The sequence below is a fragment of the Carassius gibelio genome, chromosome A24 (genome assembly GCF_023724105.1).
Source record: "Carassius gibelio isolate Cgi1373 ecotype wild population from Czech Republic chromosome A24, carGib1.2-hapl.c, whole genome shotgun sequence".
In the NCBI taxonomy this organism is placed as follows: domain Eukaryota; kingdom Metazoa; phylum Chordata; class Actinopteri; order Cypriniformes; family Cyprinidae; genus Carassius; species Carassius gibelio.
The window spans coordinates 1114838-1138199 of NC_068394.1; the positions used below are offsets into that span (position 1 = coordinate 1114838).

Here is a 23362-nt window from a genome sequence, read left to right on the forward strand (position 1 = left end):
TCAGAATGAGAGTCTGATAAAAACATCACAATAATCCACAAGTGATCCAGTCCATCAGTGAACATCCGGAGTGATGTGGATTATTGTGATGTTTTTATCAGACTCTCATTCTGACGGCACCCATTCACATCCATTGCTGAGACACTGATGCAATGCTACATTTCTCCAAATCTGATGAAGAAACAAACTCATCTGTATCTCAGATGGCCTGAGTGTGAGTAAATTCTCAGCAAATTTTCAATTTTGGGTGAACTATTCCTTTAAGCATTATTGTTTTACTCATATTAACCCCTTCCTGGTTGATCCGGTCCAGAGTCTGGATCAATTCAAACAGCAATAGTCTTTTTAATCACAGTGCCGGCCACAGCCAATCAGAACAGACGAGAGCAAGATCCCAAGAGGTCATCCTTCATCAGCTGACAGATGACAGATGACCCCATGTTCATCATAATCACGGTGAAGACTCTGAACACGGGCCTTCACTGAGAATTATCACATCAAGCAGTGCTGTTTCTGTTATGATCACTTCCTTTGTGTATCCACAGCTCACACACACACACACACACACACACACACACACACACAAAGATAGATAGCTCTCATCTATCATATTATACAAAGAACTTGTTTAAAATAAATACTGATATGTGTAATTTCAGCAAAATAATGATTTCAGTCTTATTGCTGTATGTACTTTGGAATACACTGAGAGCATGAACTAGCTTTATGTCAAAAGTATGTGAAGGCTATTTATTAATATATTCAGTGAAGATATCGTTTAATATCTGTGACGTCATGTTGCACAAACTGAAAGTATTTTTTTTTTAAGGTAGGAATAGAATGTAGCATTTATTTTAGTAATATTTATAATGAAAATTAATTTTAACAAACATGAATTGTATAACACATGTGATGATAATTATTCGATTTTTTTGGATATCATTATTATTTCGTATTTTTGGGGTTCTCATAGTGCTGATTTCTGTTTACCTTCGTTTTTACCAACAATAATTCACGATTTTGCCTGTGACTCTTACTTCATTCGAATTAGACACGTAAAAGGATGTGAGATTGTTTTTAATTTCCCAATTTCTGATCTCGGTGTGTTTTCAGCACCTTGGACAAGAGCTCGAGGATTTCTGCGCGGACCTTTAAAGGAGCCAGTGTTTCGTCTTAGGTTTAAAACAGCTAGTGTTTCAACAATATTACATGCTTTTTAAAAGTTAAACTACTTTAAACTTGCCATCACTCTTAAAAACAGCGTGCACGCGCGAGACGCAGAAATAAAACAGCGCCACTCACACACACACCTGTTCATATTCATGTAAACCACACACACACACACACACATGAACTGACAGCGGTCAGAATAACAGAAATCGCATCTGATGTGACTAAACAAGGATGCCTGCCATGCATATTGTTAAAATATAACGCTATTATCAATAATACATATATTTCTGACTTAATTGCGTTATTATAAATCAAACGCGTCGCAATCATCCGTAAAAATATAAACCTCTGCACTCATAAAATACTACAGTTGTCATCAAACAAAACCAGAAAGCAATGCATTTTAAACGGATTCGCATGTTTCCTTTCGAATCTGATTCGTGGCGTGTTTTATTACAACCAGAGCTATAAAAGAATAAGAAACTTTTAAAACATAAAATCAGTCGCGAGATGAAGACATAGTAATAAAAGGAGTCTACTTACATGTGAAACTTCGCTTGTGTGCAGCTGTATATGTGCAAGTGTTCACACATTTCCTCTGATCAGCAGAAAGAGCCACAGGAAAGCCATGGTGAAAATCCCCAGCAATCAAAACAAGTTGCGCATGTAATGTTCCAAGTTGAGTCTGAAGTGAAGAGTCATTAAATCCCCTCTTTCACATCATCCTGAATATCTGTCCTGTCCCTGTGCCATAGATCCGCGATTCCACAGACACACAGAGACTTCTCCTGGATGTTGATGTATCTCAGACTGAACTGATCTGAGAGCAGCAGAGAGCCAGAGATGCGATGTTCCTCCTCCTCCTCCTCCACGAACACCATCTGCTCCAGCCGCAGCTTTAAAACACAAAAAGTCAATAAAGTGCATCGTGTTTTGTCACATGCATTGCTTTAGGTTAGGCTTTTTGTTTGCTTCATCCTTTCTCTAAATATTAAATTAAGCGTGCTTTGTTTTTAATAGGCAGGAATTGGGTGTTAAAACTGAAACTTGATGTGTGCATGGCTTTTTTTTATTCATATGCATGCAAAATATACCGATTATCATCTTATTATACAGTGCATACGACAAATTATATATAATACAGTGCGTCACGTGGTTTAGCTCACACACATTGACTGGAAATTAAGAGAATGATCATTTGTAGTATTATTAAATAAAAATATGTGTGTGACTATAGGCTGCCTACTGTATATGAAGTTGTTGAACTAAAAGCGGAGTGTACAGTAAATATGAGTTCATAACTCCATCTGTTGGTCACAGAAAGTATCGCAGTATAATGCAATTTTAATAATGCATGGTTTTTAATTCAAAAACCAGCGCGATAGGTTTTATATTTATTTAAAATTTACAGTTATTGTTTAAATACTCACTGTGGAAATGTGTTGCTTGCATGTTATTTTATTGAGCAGGCTATGTGCTTTATTGAATATAATGTATTGCATTTAAAGGGCCATTCACAAAGAACACACTGCTTTTCCATTTTTTCGCCAATAAGCGTCTTTACACAACCAATGCCAGATTTACTCTACAAAGGCGGCAAAGAAGCGCTTCTGAAGCGACTTTAGGTGTCTTTACACAATGCTTAACTGTTTTTTTGCGTCTGTGAATGGCCACTTCTTTTTTTTTTATTAATAAAATCACGTGCAAACACTGTATTATTACTCTGATGCTATAATATGGATTTGTGCGTGTTCTGCGATTTATTTATGTTTATATTGTCCATTAATTCTCCTCCCGCCTAGAGCGCGCCAGCTCTTCTCGGCGTGGCGGAAGTGACGTCACGACGTCAACATGTAAGATGGCGACGCATCACAGGCAGAATGCAGCGGGGCGCAGGAAAGTGCAGGTGAATGTTGCGCACTTGCGAGTGCGCGTGTGATTAGTGTGATGACAGGATCCTTCAGAGTGTAGCTCGGGGTTTTATCGCGGATGTGAGCGTTTGTGTGACACACAGGGAGCTGAAGGCCAAGGGCTGTGTTTCAACATCTAGTGTGCTCCCTTCCGTGCTGCAATCGAGTCAGCTGTCTAAGAATGTAGTATACTAAGTCTGTATGGACCGCTTACAGCAGTCCCAAACGGATAGTCTTTATTTTAATTATTTAATATATGCAGTGAAAATTTGTCAATTGAAAGTTTCAGAGTATTTATATGACTTTTAGCATGTGGTATATTTAGGAGACTAGTTACTAGCAAAAGCAATAATTATTAATCCTTTGGTTTTATTCTGATTTATAGTAGATGTCGAGTGATAATTAGAGATAATGATAAAATAAAATTAATGAACAAAACCTTAAAGCTAAAAAAAAAATAGTGCTGAATTGTATTGCAAAATAAACCTTTAGAATGTTTTGTGTGTTTTAAAGATTTTAATTAAATCATAATAATATACTGATTGCTGCTTAATATTATTTTTGAAACCAGTGATACTTTTTTCGGGATTATTTGATGTGTAAAACGTTAAAAAGAACAGCTTTTCTTCAAAATAGAAGTCTTTGCTGTCACTTTTTATCATTAGTTTTAGTGAATAAAAATATTAATTTCTTAAGTATTAAATTAATAACCCCACTGACCTCAAACTTTTCAGCAGTTGTGTATATTGTTATATAATATTTCTATTTTTAATAAATGCTGTTCTTTTTACATTATATATATATATATATATATATATATATATATATATATATATAATTTGTAAGCATCGGCGAAATGACTAAATATAATGTAAATGTACTAAAGCATCATATCAGAATGATTTCTGAAGATCATGTGACACTGAAGACTGCAGTAATGATGCTGAAAATACAGCTGCACATCACAGAAATAAATTATATTTTAAAGTATATAATAAAATAAAATGTTTATTTTAAATCTAAATAATATTTCACATTTTACTGTAATTTTTTTTTTTTTTTTTTTTTGGAAATTTGAATCCAGTGTTTGTTAGCAGTGCAGCGTTTTTCATTAAAAGGGTTGATATTGCTATGAAATGATAGTAATATTAGATCACGTATGTTTATAGCAGAAGCCTCTTTAAATAGTTTAGAATGAACTTTGACTGAATCATAACATCTAAATAAATGTCTAAATCTTCAGGTGTCGTATGTGATCCGAGACGAGGTGGAGAAGTATAATCGTAACGGAGTGAACGCACTTCAGCTGGATCCGGCTCTGAACCGGCTCTTCACCGCCGGGAGAGACTCCATCATCAGGATCTGGAGCGTGAACCAGCACAAGGTGAGCCCTCGCTCTCTAAACCTGTCCCAGATGTCCCCAGGCCCTTTGATGTGACGCTCTGCTCCTGTGTGTGTGTGTGTGTGTGTGTGTGTGGCAGCAGGACCCTTACATCGCATCGATGGAGCATCACACAGACTGGGTCAACGACATCGTCCTCTGCTGCAACGGGAAAACACGTGAGCGTCTGCGGTTTACTTCTCGTGTGCTCGTGTGAACGCAGTACAGATGTACATGTGTGTGTGTGTGTGTGTGTGTGTGCAGTGATCTCAGCGTCGTCAGACACCACGGTGAAGGTCTGGAACGCACACAAGGGCTTCTGCATGTCCACACTGAGAACACACAAGGTACAGTCAGTGCTGTTTTCATCGACTCCTGTGTAGTAGTTAAACTGATTTTTTTTTTAAATGTTAAAATTATAATCTTATAATTATCAGGACTATGTTAAAGCATTGGCGTACGCTAAAGACAAAGAGCTGGTGGCTTCGGCAGGACTGGACCGACAGATCTTTCTCTGGGACGTGAACACACTGACCGCGCTGACCGCATCCAACAACACCGTCACTAGTGAGTGCTGATCTTAATTTACATAGATAGATAATATTTAAATATGTAATATTAAGAACACTTATTTATTTATTTACTAATTATTTATTTATTTTAAATCATTAATTAATTCATTTATTTTTATAATTTATTTATTTTCGATAAATAATTTATTTATTATTTATCATTTATAAATTTATTACTTTTATTTTAATCATTCATTTTTTAATTTATTATTTAATCATTCATTCATTTGTTTAATAATTTATTTAATTATTGTTAAAAATTTAATCATTTATTTATTTTAAATAATGAATTAATGTTTTATTAATTAATGAATTTGTTCATTCATTTGTTTAATTACGTATTTATTTTAAATAATTGTATTATTTATTTATTATTAATTTATAATGAATTTGTTTATTTTCAATAATTAATTTATTAATTATTTATTAACTATAATATTTTTAATTTATTATTTAATAGTTTATTTATGTATTATTATAATTATTAATCATTTCTTTATTCATGTTTTCATGTTGTACAGCGTCTTCTCTCAGTGGGAACAAGGACTCCATCTACAGTCTGGCCATGAATCAGATGGGAACAGTAATAGTGTCAGGATCCACCGAAAAGGTTTCAATCCTCGATGCATTCAACATACATGCATGAAAGAAACTGCATTGTGGCTATTTTGGGCATCTTTTTAAAATGACATTTGCACAGTTTTTTCAAGGTCACGTCCAGGGATATATTAAAAGTGATTTAAAGATGCTGATGTTGTATAGAGTGATGCATTTCAGGTTGTTGTATTGATATTTGCTGTTAATAACATGCTGCTAGTTTCAGATTATCGTAGTTTGGTTGATCTCTTCTTCAGGTTCTGAGAGTGTGGGACCCACGAACCTGTGCCAAACTGATGAAACTGAAAGGACACACAGACAACGTCAAATCCCTGCTGCTCAACCGAGACGGGACTCAGGTGAGGGGTTTTATTTGTTTTTCTGGGAAAGTGAATAACTGGTGCATTTTTGCGTGTAATGCACATGTATTGCATATTGAGATTGTCTATTCATGCACAAGTTAATATGCTTTTCATGCTTTAAAGCTCTGGTTTTGTGTGGTCAGTGTCTCTCGGGGAGCTCGGACGGGACGATCCGGCTCTGGTCTCTGGGTCAGCAGCGGTGTATCGCCACGTACCGTGTTCACGACGAGGGCGTCTGGGCGCTGCAGGCCAACGAGGCCTTCACACATGTTTATTCTGGAGGACGCGACCGGAAGATATACTGTACAGACCTGCGCAGTCCTGACATCCATGTGCTGATCTGTGAGGAGAACGCTCCTGTGCTGAAGGTGCCCAACAGCTCATGAAGAAACCTTCTGCTTCTCCTGAGTTTATATATATATTTAAATATTTGTACAATTTAAAATTAGTGCTGGGCAATGTTTAATTGCAAGCAATCACATCCCAAATAAAAGTTTTTGTTTTTATAGTATATATTTATGTGTACTGTGTATTTAGTATGTATTAACATGCAATTTATAAATTATAAATTATTATTAAATTATTTAAATTATATTATTATGTTTTGCTATATATATATATATATATATATATATATATATATATATATATATATATATATATATATATATATATATATGAAAAATATATAAATATAATACATATACATATATATTGTTTTGTATTTAATTAATAATATATAAAAAACATATTTTCTTTATTTTTATTTAATTTATTGTTAAATGTAAACACAAAACAAACAGAAAATATATTGTAATTTAAGTCGTTTTAATTTTTTTTTAAACAAAATATTAAATATGAAAAAAAATCTAATAAAATACAAAATAATATATGAATTGTGTATAGATATAAAATATTTAAAATACAATTTTAATTTTAAAGAAAATACTTTATTTTATTTATTTTTATTACATTTATTTTTAAATTCAAACACTCAAAACAAACAGAAAATATAATGTAATTTAAGTACATTCTAAAAAAAAAAGTACTAAATATTAATATAGATAAAAATGTAATCCTTATCAAATAAAATACAAAAAAAGAAAGAAAAGAAATAGATCTAACACTTAAGGAGACAGAAATAAATCTCAAACCTGGGCCGGGATGTTAACTGAAGGTTGATGCGCCGCAGCTGTGGAGCGTGAGCAGGTGAAGGGAAGGAAGTGGAAGTTGCTGAAGTGTGAATGTGTGTGTTTCTGTCTCTCAGATGGAGCTGGACAGATCCGCTGATCCACATTCGGCCATCTGGGTGTCCACCACCAAGTCCACGGTTAATAAGTGGGTAAGTTCAGCTGGAAACACACCTGCTCCAGACGTCACACACACATTCAGCTGAACACCCCTGCAGCGCTGCTATCTTTAGCTCTTACAATGCTGGAAGACTTCTGTTAATTATGCACTTCACACTTTTCATCTGATACTGAAGCTGTGGACAGTTGCATTCACTGAATAATGGTTAGAGATGATTCATTCATACCTATTTGATCCCGTCGTAGAGTTTGACTGTAATTTAAACCAGCAGCAATTTGACCTTTAGCTGCAGGGCTTTTAGTTAAATCACCAGCAGCAGGGAATCGTTTTTATTAAAGCATAATAAAATAAAAATAATGCATATACTCTTAAAATGTAGTTTGGCGATCCTTGGCTAAAGTTAGAAATCTTTATAAATCTTTGAATCTTTGTGTGTCTCGGTTTCTGTTCTCTTGATCTCGTGTGTGTTTCAGTCTCTGAAGGCTGTGCTCGGTCTGCGAGCGTCTGGTGATTATGAGAATGACTGCAGCGCTCCACTGATGCCGCTCTGCACTCAGACCGAGCAAGTCATCAAAGGTTCACATCTGCTTTTACTGCATGTTTAGATCTGTTCAAACATTAGAATTGCCATCGAACAGCATCTTTAGCATGATACTGTATTTATTTGTAATATAACTTTTCTAATTATTTTTGTTTATTTATTTTTTTGGTAATAATTTGTATTTTTAGATTTTCTATTTTAATTTATAATTTTATATTTTTTAGTTTTTCTAAAGTTTATAATTACTTTGTGTATATATAATAATCATTAAGAATAATATATTGACTACTATATATACTAAGTATGAATGTGTGGTCTCGACCTGTAGGTGGCGCCAGTATAATCCAGTGCAACATTCTGAACGACAAGCGACACATTCTGACCAAAGACACCAACAATAGTGTGGCGTACTGGGATGTGCTGAAGGTACGGTTCACACGCGTGTCCCTCTACACGTGACCCCTCCCTCCGTCATGTGACCGCTCCTCTGTCTGTCTCTGTGTTACAGGCCTGTAAAGTGGAAGACCTGGGCAAGACGGAGTTTGATGAAGAGATCAAGAGAAGGTTCAAGATGGTTTATGTGCCGAACTGGTTCTCGGTGGATCTGAAGACAGGGGTGCGTCTCGACAGGACGGGGCTTCAGCTCATCTTCAGTGAATGTTTTCTTAATCTTTTGTCTTGTGACTGACAGATGCTGACCATAACGCTGGACGAGAGCGACTGCTTTGCAGCCTGGGTTTCTGCTAAAGACGCTGGCTTCACCAGCTCTGACGGATCCGACCCCAAACGTGAGCCGAGCTGATTGTGGTGACCGATGATGATGATGATGAAGATGAGTTATTAATGTGTTGTTCTGCAGTGAATCTGGGAGGACTGCTGCTGCAGGCGCTGCTGGAGTATTGGCCTCGCACTCACATTAACCCCTCGGACGACGAGAGCGAAGCCAATCACACGATTGGAGAAAACTCTCAACTCTTTCTGACATCATCATCACTAAAATCTGCTGATCTGGCCACCAAGAAACACATAGATGCTGGTACAGTAATCAGTCGATCAATAAAAAAACACTGACTGTATAATATCATGCTATGAAATGAATGAATATGCATACATAAAATAATACATATATATATATATAGAGAGAGAGAGAGAGAGAGAGAGAGAGAGTATTCTAAAAAATAAAATATTCAATTATTATATTTTGATATATGTAATAATAATATATATTTTAATATAAATGTTATTATTAATTTAGACTTTAGACAGTGTAATATTATTAACACATATTTAATTAACATATTGCACACGTGTTTATATAATGCTACTTATAATAATAATTTACAGTTATTATAAACTATATTGTGTTTTTGTAATTATTTTTGATAAAATACAATTCAAGTTTATAATTACTGCATTGTATAATAACATTATAACTAACATATATTTATATAATTGAATAAAATTATAGTTATAATTATAATTATTAGAAATTACACATTGTATAATATATAATAAATATGTATATTATGTAACGTATATTAATTGTACATATTTTTGTTTAATGGTAGATAATAAAAATACTTATAATTATATTAAATTATGTTTATATTATGAATTATCTGAATGTTATGTGAAATATGTATATTATACATATGGTAGATAATAATAAATGCTAAAATATTTAATTATATTTCATAGTGTTTGTCTATATTATGAATATTATTAATTACATATAAGGCACATGCTAGTGACATGTCAATCATGCTAGAAAAATGCTAGTGACAAGCTAGTTGCATGCTATTCATGCTAGCAACATGCTAGTAACTTGTAATCATGATAATGACATGCTAATCATGTTAGAAAATATTAACAACATGATAGTAACATGCTAATCATGCTAACGACATGCTAGGAACATGCTAATCATGCTAACGACATGCTAGTAACATGTTAATCATGCTAGAAACGTGCTAGCAACATGCTAGTAACTTTGCTAATCATGCTAATGACATGCTAGTTACTTACTAGTAATGCTAACAATATGCTAATCACTTGCTTTTCAAACTTTCTGGTCAGGCTTTCTCAAGCTGTTTCTCAAGTTTGTCTTGACAAACATATTTATCTAGTTATATTAAACAATGTAAATGTATTTCATGCATTTATTTTTCTTGTGAGTGAAAAATAATAAATCTTCAGGTGGATTCACGCTCAGTGTTTTCTGCTGATATTTAGGCTGATGTTTCTTCGGATGATGTGTTTCCTCAGTGAACGGCGAGCACGAGAGCCGGATGCAGAAAGGAAACGGATATTTCCAGGTGCCTCCACACACTCCGGTGATCTTCGGAGAAGCGGGAGGACGGACGTTGTTCAGGTGTGTGTCCTGGGTTCGATCAGGTCTGTAGACGTCTGTGTTTGCTGATGAACTGTGTCTGTCTCAGGCTGCTGTGTCGAGACTCCGGAGGAGAAACCGAGTCCATGTTACTGAACGAGACGGTCCCGCAGTGGGTCATCGACATCACCGTGGACGTAAGAGTCCAGCAGATCCTCTTCAGAGTGTGTTACACTTCTCATTTCTCTTCTGTGAAGTACACTTATGTCATTCTCTTACAGAAAAACATGCCAAAATTCAACAAAATCCCATTCTACCTCCAGCCCCATTCGTCCTCCGGAGCGAAGACATTAAAGAAGTACGTGTGACTGTTAGACGGAGACTAGAGCAGCTCTTACTAGACATAGGAAAGCTGGAACCCTGGACTTTAGGAAGTTGGTTTTGGGTGTCAAAATCCCTATAGAGAAGAAGACCTTAATTTGGGACTTGGTTTAAAGGGATAGTTTACCCAAAAATGATGACTGTCATCATTAACTCACTTTCAAAGCTGTATGTACTGTTTTTGTATGTACTCTTCAACACACAATTTGAAAATAAATAAATTTGGAAGAAAGCTGGGAACCTCAACAGGTGACGGTAGCCAGTGACTTCCATTGTAGGGAAAAAACTCTGTGGAAGTCATTGGCTACCGTCAGCTGCAACATTCCAACATTTGTTTTCCAGCATTCTACAAAAAAAGGGTATTTTGAAAAGGAAAGTTAGGAACCAAGGAGTTGACGGTAGCCATTGACTTCCATAGTAGAGGAAAAACTCAATGGAAATCAATGGCTACCGTCAGCTGCAACATTCCAACATACTTCAAAATAAAGTAAGAATATTGGAAAACAGAGTTGCTGGTCGCCAATGACTTATATCTGTTTTTTTCTCTTCCTACCATGGATGTCAATGGCTACCGTCAGTTGTTGTTTTTTTCTTTCTAACATTCCAAATTTTTTTTTGCAAAATTATAATATATATATATAATTTATTTTTATTTTATTTTTTGAAAAATGTTGGGAAACAAAGAGTACTCTTCAACACACAATTTGAAAATAAATAAATTTGGAAGAAAGCTGGGAACCACAACAGGTGACGGTACCCATTGACTTCCATAGTAGAGGAAAAAACTTTGTGGAAATCAATGGCTACCGTCAGCTGCAACATTCCAACATTTTTCAAAATAAAGTAAGAATATTAGGAAACAAAGAGTTGCTGGTCGCCAATGACTTTTATTGTTTTTTATTGTTTTTTTTTGCTTCCTACCATGGATGTCAATGGCTACCATCACCTGTTTGTTTTCCAACATTCCCAAATTTTTCCAAAATTCTTAAAAAAAAAAAAAAAAAAAAAAAATATATATATATATATATATATATATATATATATATATATATATATATATATAAATAAAAAAAATTTTGGAACCAAAGAGTTGATGGTAGCCATTGACTTGCATAGTAGAGGAAAAAAACTAATGAAAACCAATGGCTACCATCAACATTCCAACATTTGTTTTCCAACATTCTTCAAAATAAGGCGTTAACGAAAAAAGGGATTTTGAAGAATGTTGGGAACCAAACATTTGACGGTATCCATTGACTTCTATTTTAGGGGGAAAAAAACACTATGGAAGTCAGTGGCTACCAGCAACTGTTTGATTTCAAACATTCTTCAAAATATCTTCTTTTGCATTCGACAGAGAACAGAAACCTATACGAGGTTTGGAAAACAACTTGAAGATTAATAAATAATGTCTTCACTTTTGGGTGAACTGTCTCTTTAAAAGTCTTTATTGAAGTTTTATAAATAAATGGCAGTGAAAAAGTGGGCGATTGTTTATTTTTATCATCTGTTACACGAACAATACTTTCAGCTCTTCCCTGAACACACTTGTTGGATGCCGTTGCACACAAATATGCATGAAACGTGTGTGTGTGTGTGTGTGTGTGTGTGTGTGTAGGGATCGTCTGTCGGCCAGTGACATGTTACAGGTGAGGAAGGTGATGGAGCACGTGTATGAAAAGATCATCAACCTGGACAGCGAGTCTCAGACGGGCGCTTCGTCTGCAGAGAAGCCCAGCGAACAGAAGGAGGAGGAGGACATGGCAGTGCTAGCGGAGGAGAAGATCGAGCTGCTCTGTCAAGACCAGGTATTTCTTTAGATGGCTACACCTGCGCAATTTTCTTATTTCTTCATTTTGGTACTGTAGCTAGTCATTGTTGATGGTAACCGTTTCCTGTAACACTTTTACAATAAGGTTTCATTTGTTTTTAACATCAGCGTACTACATTAGAGAACTAACAATGATACTGATACTTCTACAGCATTTCTAACAGCGCCTGTATTAATGCTAAATTTGCATTTACAAATAAGATATTTTGAAAACTATATTTTGAAGAATGTTGGGAACCAAAGAGCCATTCACTTATATTGTATTTTTTCCCCCTCCTTAGCATGGATGTTAATGGCTACCGTCAACTGTTTGATTTCCAACATTTTAACATTTGTTTTCCAACATTCTTCAAAATAAGGTCCTTTGAAAAAGAGATTTTAAAGAATGTTGGGAATCAAAGAGTTGACGGTAGCCATTGACTTCCATTGTGAGGAAAAGAAAAAAAACACTATGGAAGTCAATGGCTACCATCAACTGTTTGTTTTCCAACATTCTTCAAAATAAGGTCATTTGAAAAAGAGATTTTAAAGAATGTTGGGAATCAAAGAGTTGATGGTAGCCATTGACTTCCAAAGTAAGGAAAAAAAAAATACTATGGAAATCGATGGCTACCGTCAACTGTTTGATTTCCAACATTTTAACATTTGTTTTCCAACATTCTTCAAAATAAGGTAATTTGAAAAAAAAGATTTTATATAATGTTGGGAATCAGAGAGTTGACGGTAACCATTGACTTCCGTTTTGAGGAAAAGAAAAAAACACTATGGAAGTCAATGGCTACCGTCAACTGTTTGGTTCTCAACATTCTTCAAAATATCTTTTTCAAAATACAGTATTTTGAAGAATGTTTAATTTAATTTTAATTTGAAACAAATGTTAAAATGTTGGAAAACAAAGAGTTGACGGTAGCCATTGATTTCAATAGTGTTTTTTTTTTTCCAGTTACTATGGAAGTCATTAGCTACCGTCAACTGTTTGTTTTCCAACATTCTTCAAAATAAGGTAATTTGAAAAAAAGATTTTAAAGAATGTTGGAAATCAAAGAGTTGACGGTAGCTAATGACTTCCATTGTAAGGAAAAGAAAAAAACACTATGGAAGTCAATGGCTACCGTCAACTGTTTGGTTCTCAACATTCTTTAAAATCTCTTTTTCGAAATACCTTATTTTGAAGAATGTTTTTTTTTTTCTTTTCCTTACTTTGGAAGTCGATGGCTACCGTCAACTGTTTGTTTTCCAACATTCTTTAAAATAAGGTCATTTGAAAAAAAGATTTTAAAGAATGTTGGGAACCAAAGAGTTGACGGTAGCCATTTACTTCCAAAGTAAGGAAAAAAAACACTATGGAAGTCAATGGCTACCGTCACCAACAGTAAAGTTTCACGTACAAAATACCAAAGTACTGTACAATTACGATGGTATAGTTTCATAAATTTAATAAAAATATAAAAAAGCTAAATCGCCATGTGGCACATTATTAATTCATTATTTTGTTGTTGTAGAAAAAAAATGTTATACAAAAAAAGTACATCGCTCAAACCAAAGTGATTTGTGCTGTGATGAAAATCATTAACCTAAATTGACAGAAAATGTCCCGTCTTGGCTTGTAAACCTTTTATTTCGCTGTCTATAGTATTCGATTTTATTATCAACTTGTTTTCTTTTTTAATAGCACAGTTTTTTGGAGATGATTGATCTGAGCTCATGCGCCTGTTTCTAAAAGTGAAAAGCATTATTTGTGGATAATTCTGACTCGAAAACTGAAGCGCATGAGCTCAGATCAATGAGGCCTATAATTAATCATCTCCAAAAGGAAAGAAATAACCCATGCTTATTTGGATTGAATCCAAGATTTGGTGATATTAGTGTAAAGTGAGGTTTATAAGCAATTCTATTGTAGGCTGGTCATTGTATCAAAGGATCAAACGCCCCTCATAATTACTCATAAAATATGATCTTCCCGTAATTACTTGAATGCACTTCCTGCGTGTAAATAAATCTTTGTGGCATGATGTTGCATTGCTTTCTTTAGGTTCTGGATCCCAACATGGACCTGCGAACGGTGAAGCACTTCATCTGGAAGAGCGGCGGTGACCTGACGCTCCACTATCGGCAGAAATCCACGTGAAGCTCCGCCCCTTCTGACTCCGCTCGCAACACATTCAAAGCACACGCTCACCTGACGTCTACATCATCTTCCTCACACGCACGATTATCCGAGTGTAAACGGGAAGGAGGATCGCTGGAAGAAACGCTGGCGAATGTCAAAAAGAGTGTTTTCATATTTTTGCCACATCTAAGGTTTTTAGTATTATTTTCTGGGCATGAATTCTCTCTTTAGCGCCTCATTTAACATTCCACTGATGTGTTTGTTAAACAATGACGTCATCGAATCCAGTCGAAGCCGAGGAACTGGTTTTAAAACCAGCGTCTGTGTCGAAACACGTCATCTGAGGAAGCTCCAAGGACTCCATTTCCCATGATGCATCTCTCCCTCTCCCCCTGACATCATGTGATCATCAGTGCTTCCGTTTTGTAGATATATTGTAATTATTTTGTAGTCGACTGTAACATGAGTTGGAGATTAGGTTTTTATTTGCATTTCTTTTTAAGAAAATGTATCTTCAAAAAGGTGCTTTTTCATGTAAAATATGACAAAAATATATATATTTAAAGGAATAGTTTCACTGACATTAAAATCTGCTTAACCTCAGGCCATCCCAGGTGAGTTTGTTTCTTCATCAGGTTTGGAGAAATGCAGCATTGCATCAGTGTCTCATCAGTGGATGCTCTGCAGTGAATGGGTGCCGTCAGAATGAGAGTCTGATAAAAACATCACAATAATCCACAGCACTCCAGATGTTCACTGATGGACTTGTGGATTATTGTGATGTTTTTATCAGACTCTCATTCTGACGGCACCCATTCACTGCAGAGCATCCATTGCAATGCTACATCTCTGGCCTGAGGATGAGCACATCTTCAGAGCATTTTCATTTTCGGGTGAACTACTTTAAAAGGAATAATTCACCCAAAAATGAATATTATTTACATTTACTGAACATTTTAAATAACTGAATGCTGTTGTTATAAAGAAATATTTCCATGAAGATTATATAAAAAACAATATTAGGGTGAATAAATTAACATTTTTAAGTGATTTATTCCTTCATCCAGATTGTTTGCAGCACAGAAAATTCACTAAAAATAAATAAATATATATATAAGCTATGAACTATTGAAGGATGACATCACTGGATGCCAAAACTCAAACTTTGTAATTCATGCAAAACTAAAAAAACGTCAGAAACTAAATCAAAGAAAGGTTTTAAGTCCTCCACGTCCGCTGTATTAATGCGTCCTCTGTTGACTGTAATTGTATGTGGTATATTTAGGGTTAATAACAGCTGAATAACTTATTTTTCTTGAGAAGACGTGAGATGTTAAACATCTACAAGTGTTTGGTAACCTGATGTTCACAGATTCAACTCTACAGACTCATCTGCTTATTAAAGACAACTCAAATAAACCCAAATGATTGTTATATGCATTATATTACTCTATAAGTGCATTAAAAGTCTCGAGAGGAACTGTTCGTCTTGATAAAGGAAGAGTTTGTTCAGTACTTGAGTTTATCCTCTGATATATATTCAGCAAAATAAGCTTAAACTAATGCCATGCATCCTCTATGAGTCAATTATCAGTTTATATATTATAATTCTCTCTATATTTCTCATTTTCAGAGACGGTAAATCATGCCTGAATTTGCATATGACAGTAAATGATTGGAAAAGCATGAGCAATGTGACACTGTATTATAATGCAGAATAAATAAGGTTCAGTTACACGTTAATATTTCAGCTTCTGAACCAACTATACATAATATACATATTGAAAAAATGTAAATAGCACTTAAGCAGTGTACAGCATGGATTTTGTGTTTATGTAATAAATAATAAGGTTATTTTTTAGGATGTATCTAAAAAAATAATAATAATTAACAAATTTTTATAATATTATATTTATATATTTTTTCTTTATATAATGTATTATTATTATTTATATATTATATACAATTTATTTTATAATTTGTATTTATTTGTTTAGTTTTATATATATTTTTCTTTATATAATGTATTATTATTAATATATATTATATATAATTTATTTTATAATTCATATTTATTTAGTTTATATATATATATATATATATATATATATATTTTTTTTTTTTTTTTTTTTTTTTTTTTTTTGCCGATACATCATATAAGATAAGCTGATTATTCATTATAGTTATGAAATAAACCGCTGAATGAACTACTGTCCAAAACATTCATGACAATGAGTTCCAGCTGCTTTCCTGAGATATTACTGTATTACACTTATCAAATGCAATGCTGAAAACACAAATTACAGTAAATTAACGTTTTGATAGAAATGTGCGTAGACTGATGAAAACAATGCCAATAATCTAAAGGAAAATGTTTCGGAAACCGGCTTAATTTCCAATATACATATATATATATATTTTTTTTTTTTTTTTTTTTTTTTTTTAATGTTTTTTCTCTGGTTTAGTGGTGAAATATACGGTAGACATTTTACTGTGAGATGCACAAATGAAGAGACAGTTTCGTAATATTCTGTAAAGCAAGAGAGTGTATATGCATCAAATAAAGCATCTTTTCCATGAATCCCTGAATCGAGATCATCACGCCGTCTTTGTGAAGGAAATTGAATTGGAGGAGATTTTAAAGGAGTAGTTCACCCAAACATGAAAACGTGCTCACCCTCAGGCCATCCTAGATTAGGATGTGTTTGTTTCTTCATCAGGTTTGGAGAAATGTAGCGTTGCACCAGTGTCTCAGCAGTGGACGTGAATGGGTGCCGTCAAAATGAGAGTCTGATAAAAACATCACAATAATCCACAGTTAACATCTGGAGAAGACAAAAGATGAAACAATAATCCATAATAACACTTCACGAATCAGGAGAGAAATCTGCGCAGATCAAGCGAGAGAGACAACAAGAGGCTGAGAACATCATACAGTCATCGCTTCTCTTTGTTACGCTTTTTGAAAAAGAAAATAAATAAAAAAGCACTGTAGTAATGTATTTTCTTCACCCCTTGAAAGTGTTTTTAGGAAGTTACTGGTTTGTAAAACCATGATCTTTGTGCAGACTGTATTTAGGGATGAATTTGGTACAAATGTTGCAACACAGGATTTTCAAGGTTGCAAAATATCACCAGTGTTGTAATTGTGTTTACATGTACAGTACATGACATGAGGCTTAAAATTACACTCTTTAGTAAAACTGAGGCGAGAAACTATACTTATAGTAATAGTAACAATTACAAAAAATTAATGTTAAAATATCTCAGTTAAACCATTAATGTTATTCACCTTTCCAAAAATAAATAAATAAAAGATAATGAGAACAATGTGTACAATCAATAAATCTATAAATAAAAAAACAGAAATAATAATACATATGAATATGAAAATATGAATAATAATATATAACAATTCATAATAATGGATGGTAATAATTAGAAACAAATATTAAATAAGAAAAGATGGTTAATCATGTGAAATGTAATTACAAAAAGTAATATGTAACAATTTAATTTATATATTTTTTGTTTTTTTTATTTTTATTTAGATACAAAATATAAAATAAAAAATATGATAAAAACTTTGTAAATTCTAAATATTAGTAAATGTTTATTTAATTATAGTTAGAAATAAATCATACTTAAATAATAAAATGTTAATCATGTGAAATAAACCTATTTTTAAAACTATTTCAATGTAAATAGTAATATGAAATTTAAATAAAAAATATTATACCTCAGATAATAATATAAATAAATATACGAAGAGTTAATAATTACCAAAAAAGCTATTTGTAAATATTAAATATAAGTAATTATATTGAAAAAAATATTTGATAGATAATAACAGTAAAAATAAATATATAGGAAATTAAAAATATTGAATCATATGAAAAAAACATTATTTAAAACTATTTAATAGTTAATCATAATTTGATATACAAATTTATTTTAATATTAGTAACATATATTTTTTGTAATGTATATATTAAGTTAGATAATAATATAAACAAATATTAGATATGTAAAAAGTTAATTATAAAATATGATTAAACTATTTATAATTAATAAATATTAGTCATTATATGTTTAAAAATAATATATACGTTAGCAGTCAAAATAATATTGGGAAAGAAATAAAAAAGTTTAATCATAAATAAATAAACCATTATTTAAAACTATTTGAATGTTAATAATAATTTTTAAAATAAATAAAAGTATAACATTTTTCTTATTTAAATATTAAGTTAGATAATAATATAAATACATATTAGATATGTAAAGAGTTAATATGATTAAATATGATTAAACTATTTGTAATTAATACATATTAGTAATTATATGTTTAATAATATATACATTAGATTATAACAGCAAAATAATAATATTAGGTAAGAAATAACAAAAATATCAGATTTTAGAAACACAAATGTTTATATTAATTTTACTTTTTTAATGTTTAAAAAAACATTTTTGCATTTGTTTATTTTACGTGTGCAGGACATTATTTGAGGCGCTTAAAACAACTCTAATAAAAAAAAACATACATAATGGTGTAGAAAGTGCTTATAAAACCGGGAAAATGCAAAGGAGAAAGAAGTTAATCTGTGATGCAACATCCAAATAATTGGAGGGGGAAGGAGGGGAGGTTGTGACAGAGGAAGTGATGGTGTCATTGTCAGCTGAAGTACCTGTATCATAACGGATCCTCATCAAGATCGAGACCAGACGAGACGAGCAGCGTTTACAAGCCACAAGTTCAGACACTGTACGATTGCTCACTCTCTGTGTTTCCTGTAGTTAGAGTTCAGTCTTAGATCTGCTCAGAAGTGTGTGTCTACATCCACAGATGTCCGTCTCCGACAGTCCTCCGTCCTCCATCTGTATGTTTGCTCTCCATCATCAGTCCTCCAGCTCTCAGGACTCGGGTCTGTACGGTCAGCACATGGTCTTCCCCAAAACACCAGACGGCCGGAGCATGGAGCAGATGATGGGCTTCGTCCCGTACTCCTCGTGTGTGACCCCCAGCAGCTCGGAGCGAGAGGTGACCACATTTCTGCTTTCTTCATTTGTTCCCTTCGCTTTGGATGATAACATGGGAAAAAATTATAAATGTAAATGTAAAGGAATAAACAATACACCTTTTATGCTTATTTTAATACATTTAATACATATTTTAGCTGTGCCGTATTTTGATTGTGTCTGTAAAATTAATCAGTAAATAATAATTATATTATGAGCAAAATAGTTAATATTAGCTATTAAATATTTAATGTTTTTATAATAATATTCTGTTAAAAATAAATAAATACATGTCTGAAATTACAAGTAAAATTTATCAGTGAATAATAATTATGTGGTAAATTTAGTAATTATATATTTAGTGTTAATATAATAATATTAAGTTACAATAAATAAATAAATGTCTAAGATTACAAGTAAAATTAATCAGTAAATAATAATTATGGGGCAGATAATTAATATTAGCAATTATATATTTAATGTTTTTATAATAATATTAAGTTACAATAAATAAATTAATAAATGTCTGAGATCGCAAGTAAAATTAATTAGTAAATAATAATTGTATGGGGTTAATAGTTAATATTAGTAATTATATAATGTTTATATAATAATACTAAATTAGAATTAATAAATGAATAATATATATAAATAAATATTTCTGAGTTTACAAGTAAAATTAATCAGTAAATAATAATTATGAGGTAAAAAGTTAATATTAGCAAATATATATTTAATGTTTAAATTCAATTTAATGATTATATGATAATGTTAAGTTATAATACATAAATGAATAAATGTCTGAAATTAGAAGTAAAATTAATCTGAAAATAATAATTGTGGGGTTAATAGTTAATATTAGCAATTATATATTTATTCTTTATATAATAATACTAAATTAGAATAAATAAATAAATTATATATAAGTAGTAAAATTAAAATTAATCAGGTAATAATAATTATGTTTCAGTTTTAGGTTGTTGTTGTTATAATTATCTTTTTTTTAAGAATATATAATTATATATATATATATATATATATATATATATATATATATATATATATTTACAACTTATTTTCAACGAAAATGAGAAATGTTGCCTTGGCAATAAGTTAGCATTTTTATATATTTAAATCGTTAATTTTATTTGATCTTAATTTCTGGTTTAATGTATTGCATTCACTTACCTAGTTTTAATTTTCTCGTTCTCGCAAATCTTTGCGAAGGATTTTTCGCAGTTCGTTCTGCCGCCCCCGGCGTCCACCCTGCATCCGTCCGGACAGAAGCGCAGCCCGAGCAAAGACAGCGTAGAGTACCGTCAGCGCCGAGAGCGCAACAACATCGCGGTGAGGAAGAGTCGCGATAAAGCGCGGCGTCGGGTCCAGATGACCCAACAGAGGGCGCTACAGCTCCAGGACGAGAACCAACGCCTGCAGCTGCACATCCAGCATCTGTCGCACGAGGTGGATTCTCTCAGACACTATCTGTCACAGCGCCACCAACAGGTCAGAGAGCAGGACACCGCCGGAGAGGACGTCTGCTGAGACCGAACGAGTCATTCTGGATTCGCTTTCTGATTTCCATAATAGTTTCAGTCGATGGGATGGGTAAACATGACTTCTCAAAGTGAACTTGGGAAATAATACCCATTTCGGTTGTCCACCTACTGTAAATCACATCTGATGAGCTTTTCATTGAAAGTAATGCTTTGTGTTACTTTTGCGTTACTTTTTAAATCTGAGCTGGGTTTCCTTGTTTGCTTTTAATATAAAAAGTTCAATTTCTGGGTAATTTAAAAGCCCTTTCGCACCAAAAGCCTTCGTCTGGACAGTAGAACGCAGAATATAAAGTTCAATATTAAATGACGAAGAAATGTACGTTTATCTTGTGTAATTTTTGCTTGGATCATCTATTTAGTTTTCCTAATAAGAGGAAAACTAAATCTGATTTTATTTATTTTTTTGAGTGAGATTAATTATTGCATGTTCATGTCTTTTAAGCATTAAGCATTAAATCTTGCAACTTTTTGTACTTATCAATATTTTTCCATATATACATATACATATATATATATATATTTATATATATATATATATATATATATATATATATATATATATATATATATATATATATATATATATATATATATAGACATGAACTGTACATTTGACTAAAATATTAAATAAAAATAAAGAAAAAAGTCTGTATATCTATATTTAAAACGTATACTGTATGACTTCTCAGGAAAAAATTATCTTAAATTAATAATAATAATTACACGCAAATACTGTTTGTCAAAAATATAATTACTGTTCTAAAAAAAGTTGTAATAAACAAATGTTATAAAATTACAAAAACAAATTTTAAATTAATTCCAAACATCGCCATGTGTTTTATATGTATTTGTAATTTTATACACTACATAAATTACGTTTTTTAAGCAATCTATATTTTTCATACACAGCATTTGTGTAATTTTGTTGCTTTAAATTTTCCGTTCTACATTTGCTCCAAAGCTATACAAAAAGCATACTTTTTCTTATGTTTGCATTTAATATTTTAGTCAATTATTATTTATTTATTTTGCTTTTCTAACATATATGAAAAATGCTCACAGCTGAACGTTTCAGTTCAAATCTACTTTATTCCTGCATCAATGTGTGTGGTTTTATGTTTAATAAATTTTAGTCAATGCTAGATAAACCAGATTTCTGCAATTGAACTTTTGACCCAAGATCTCACACTTACTGAAATACAGATCTCGTGAAAACAAGTCCCGAGTAAAAACAAGCTCCCAAACCTGAAATCCATTGTGATTTTTCTCCATTATACAGAAAGTAGCCCAGGAAATATGTTTCAGAATCTGACAGCATAGGGTCTTTCTTTATCTCGTCTGCTGGCTTGTTATCTGTTTAGTGCTCCACGTAACAGCAGATGATAACAGAACCTGTGTTACACCTCCACTAGAGCAAGCCCTGACGTTCATTAATTCACACACTGTTGATGTTTGTGTTGTAACCTGATTCCGTTCAGCGCTGGGGAAATCTGCGGTCCCAGACCTGAAATCTGGCCACAGTGTTAGGAAAGAGTGTGTTTCAACTGAGGCTGTGTTACTCAACACGGTGCGAGAGAACAGCCAGAGATCCACTCTCTCAACACCTGAACGCTCCTAGCCATGGGCTTATGCAACATATATTTCAATATAAGTTTGATTTTAAATGAATCAAATCTTTCACACTTGATTTATAAGTTATGTCACTGTCTATATATGGATGCATTTAACTTTTGTTGCACAGACGGAAAAATTGCATGGTCTTTAATGGGAGCATTTTTTTTAATATAACCCATATTATAATAAATGTAATGCATATGGTGCCAGAGTTGTATATAATTTACAATTGTATGGAATTGCATAAATAAAATTACATATTATAACCTTCTTATAATATATGCAAAATAACAGTTTACCTTTACAACATAATAGAGTGACATTAGATGGTAATAACATGGTAGCCTACTTAATAGAATTGCATGGTACCATCATGTTAAAAGACGATGTAAAAAAATAAAAAAATAAAAAATAAATATTTAATTGTAGGCTTTTTTTTTTTTTTTTTTTTTTGGACAAATGCATGACTTTTGTAATATAATATAACATTTTCTACAGAGTCATTCAAGACAAACACTTAAACACGATAAAGGCATTGGATGTCTTAGTACCATGCTGTATTTAACACTATTTTGCATTATTCATGTCCATGCCATTTTAACACGTTTGTATTAACTGAGAGATTACACTGAATCTCTGTGCTTCATAAAATCAAATGACTCATGC

The 23362-nt window shown here is 32.6% G+C and overlaps 3 protein-coding genes across 4 annotated transcripts in view; 2 read left to right on the forward strand and 1 right to left on the reverse strand.

The window, feature by feature from the left end:
• Positions 1–3433, reverse strand: part of LOC127946327 (sodium channel protein type 4 subunit alpha) — a 144433-nt gene extending 141000 nt beyond the window's left edge. The window contains exon 1 of the mRNA XM_052542828.1: positions 1717–3433. The gene's annotated coding sequence lies outside the window, so the exon portion shown is untranslated. The remainder of the gene's footprint in view (positions 1–1716) is intronic.
• On the forward strand, positions 3007–15938 carry LOC127946328 (WD repeat-containing protein 48). Of its 2 annotated transcripts, none has more exons than XM_052542829.1 (19): positions 3007–3079; positions 4327–4467; positions 4565–4643; positions 4729–4811; positions 4902–5031; positions 5558–5646; positions 5891–5992; positions 6139–6363; positions 7263–7337; positions 7780–7882; positions 8176–8273; positions 8356–8463; positions 8539–8635; positions 8707–8883; positions 10113–10218; positions 10286–10373; positions 10458–10534; positions 12176–12365; positions 14421–15938. In XM_052542829.1, exons 1-19 carry the CDS (start codon positions 3032–3034, stop codon positions 14514–14516), a joined length of 2112 nt encoding a protein of 703 aa, XP_052398789.1. In that variant the 5' UTR covers positions 3007–3031; the 3' UTR covers positions 14517–15938. The 2 variants fall into 2 exon arrangements, with proteins under 2 accessions (XP_052398789.1, XP_052398791.1); XM_052542831.1 differs by having other exon boundaries at positions 4568–4643.
• Positions 15939–19158: 3220 nt separating this feature from the next.
• On the forward strand, positions 19159–21581 carry LOC127945989 (CCAAT/enhancer-binding protein delta). The gene is made up of 3 exons (XM_052542222.1): positions 19159–19269; positions 19351–19545; positions 20751–21581. The coding sequence occupies exons 2-3, from the start codon at positions 19351–19353 to the stop codon at positions 21066–21068; spliced, it is 513 nt and encodes a 170-aa protein (XP_052398182.1). The 5' UTR covers positions 19159–19269; the 3' UTR covers positions 21069–21581.
• Positions 21582–23362: the final 1781 nt, after the last annotated feature.

Excerpts from the sequence above, each read along its gene's own strand:
- LOC127946328 (XM_052542829.1), top strand. The coding sequence starts at position 3,032 with ATGGCGACGCATCACAGGCAGAATGCAGCGGGGCGCAGGAAAGTGCAG. Across the intron at positions 3,080-4,326 it reads CGGGGCGCAGGAAAGTGCAG|GTGTCGTATGTGATCCGAGA; the intron begins GTGAATGTTGCG and ends CTAAATCTTCAG. Across the intron at positions 4,644-4,728 it reads CTGCTGCAACGGGAAAACAC|TGATCTCAGCGTCGTCAGAC; the intron begins GTGAGCGTCTGC and ends GTGTGTGTGCAG.
- LOC127945989 (XM_052542222.1), top strand. The coding sequence starts at position 19,351 with ATGTCCGTCTCCGACAGTCCTCCGTCCTCCATCTGTATGTTTGCTCTC. Across the intron at positions 19,546-20,750 it reads CCAGCAGCTCGGAGCGAGAG|GATTTTTCGCAGTTCGTTCT; the intron begins GTGACCACATTT and ends ATCTTTGCGAAG.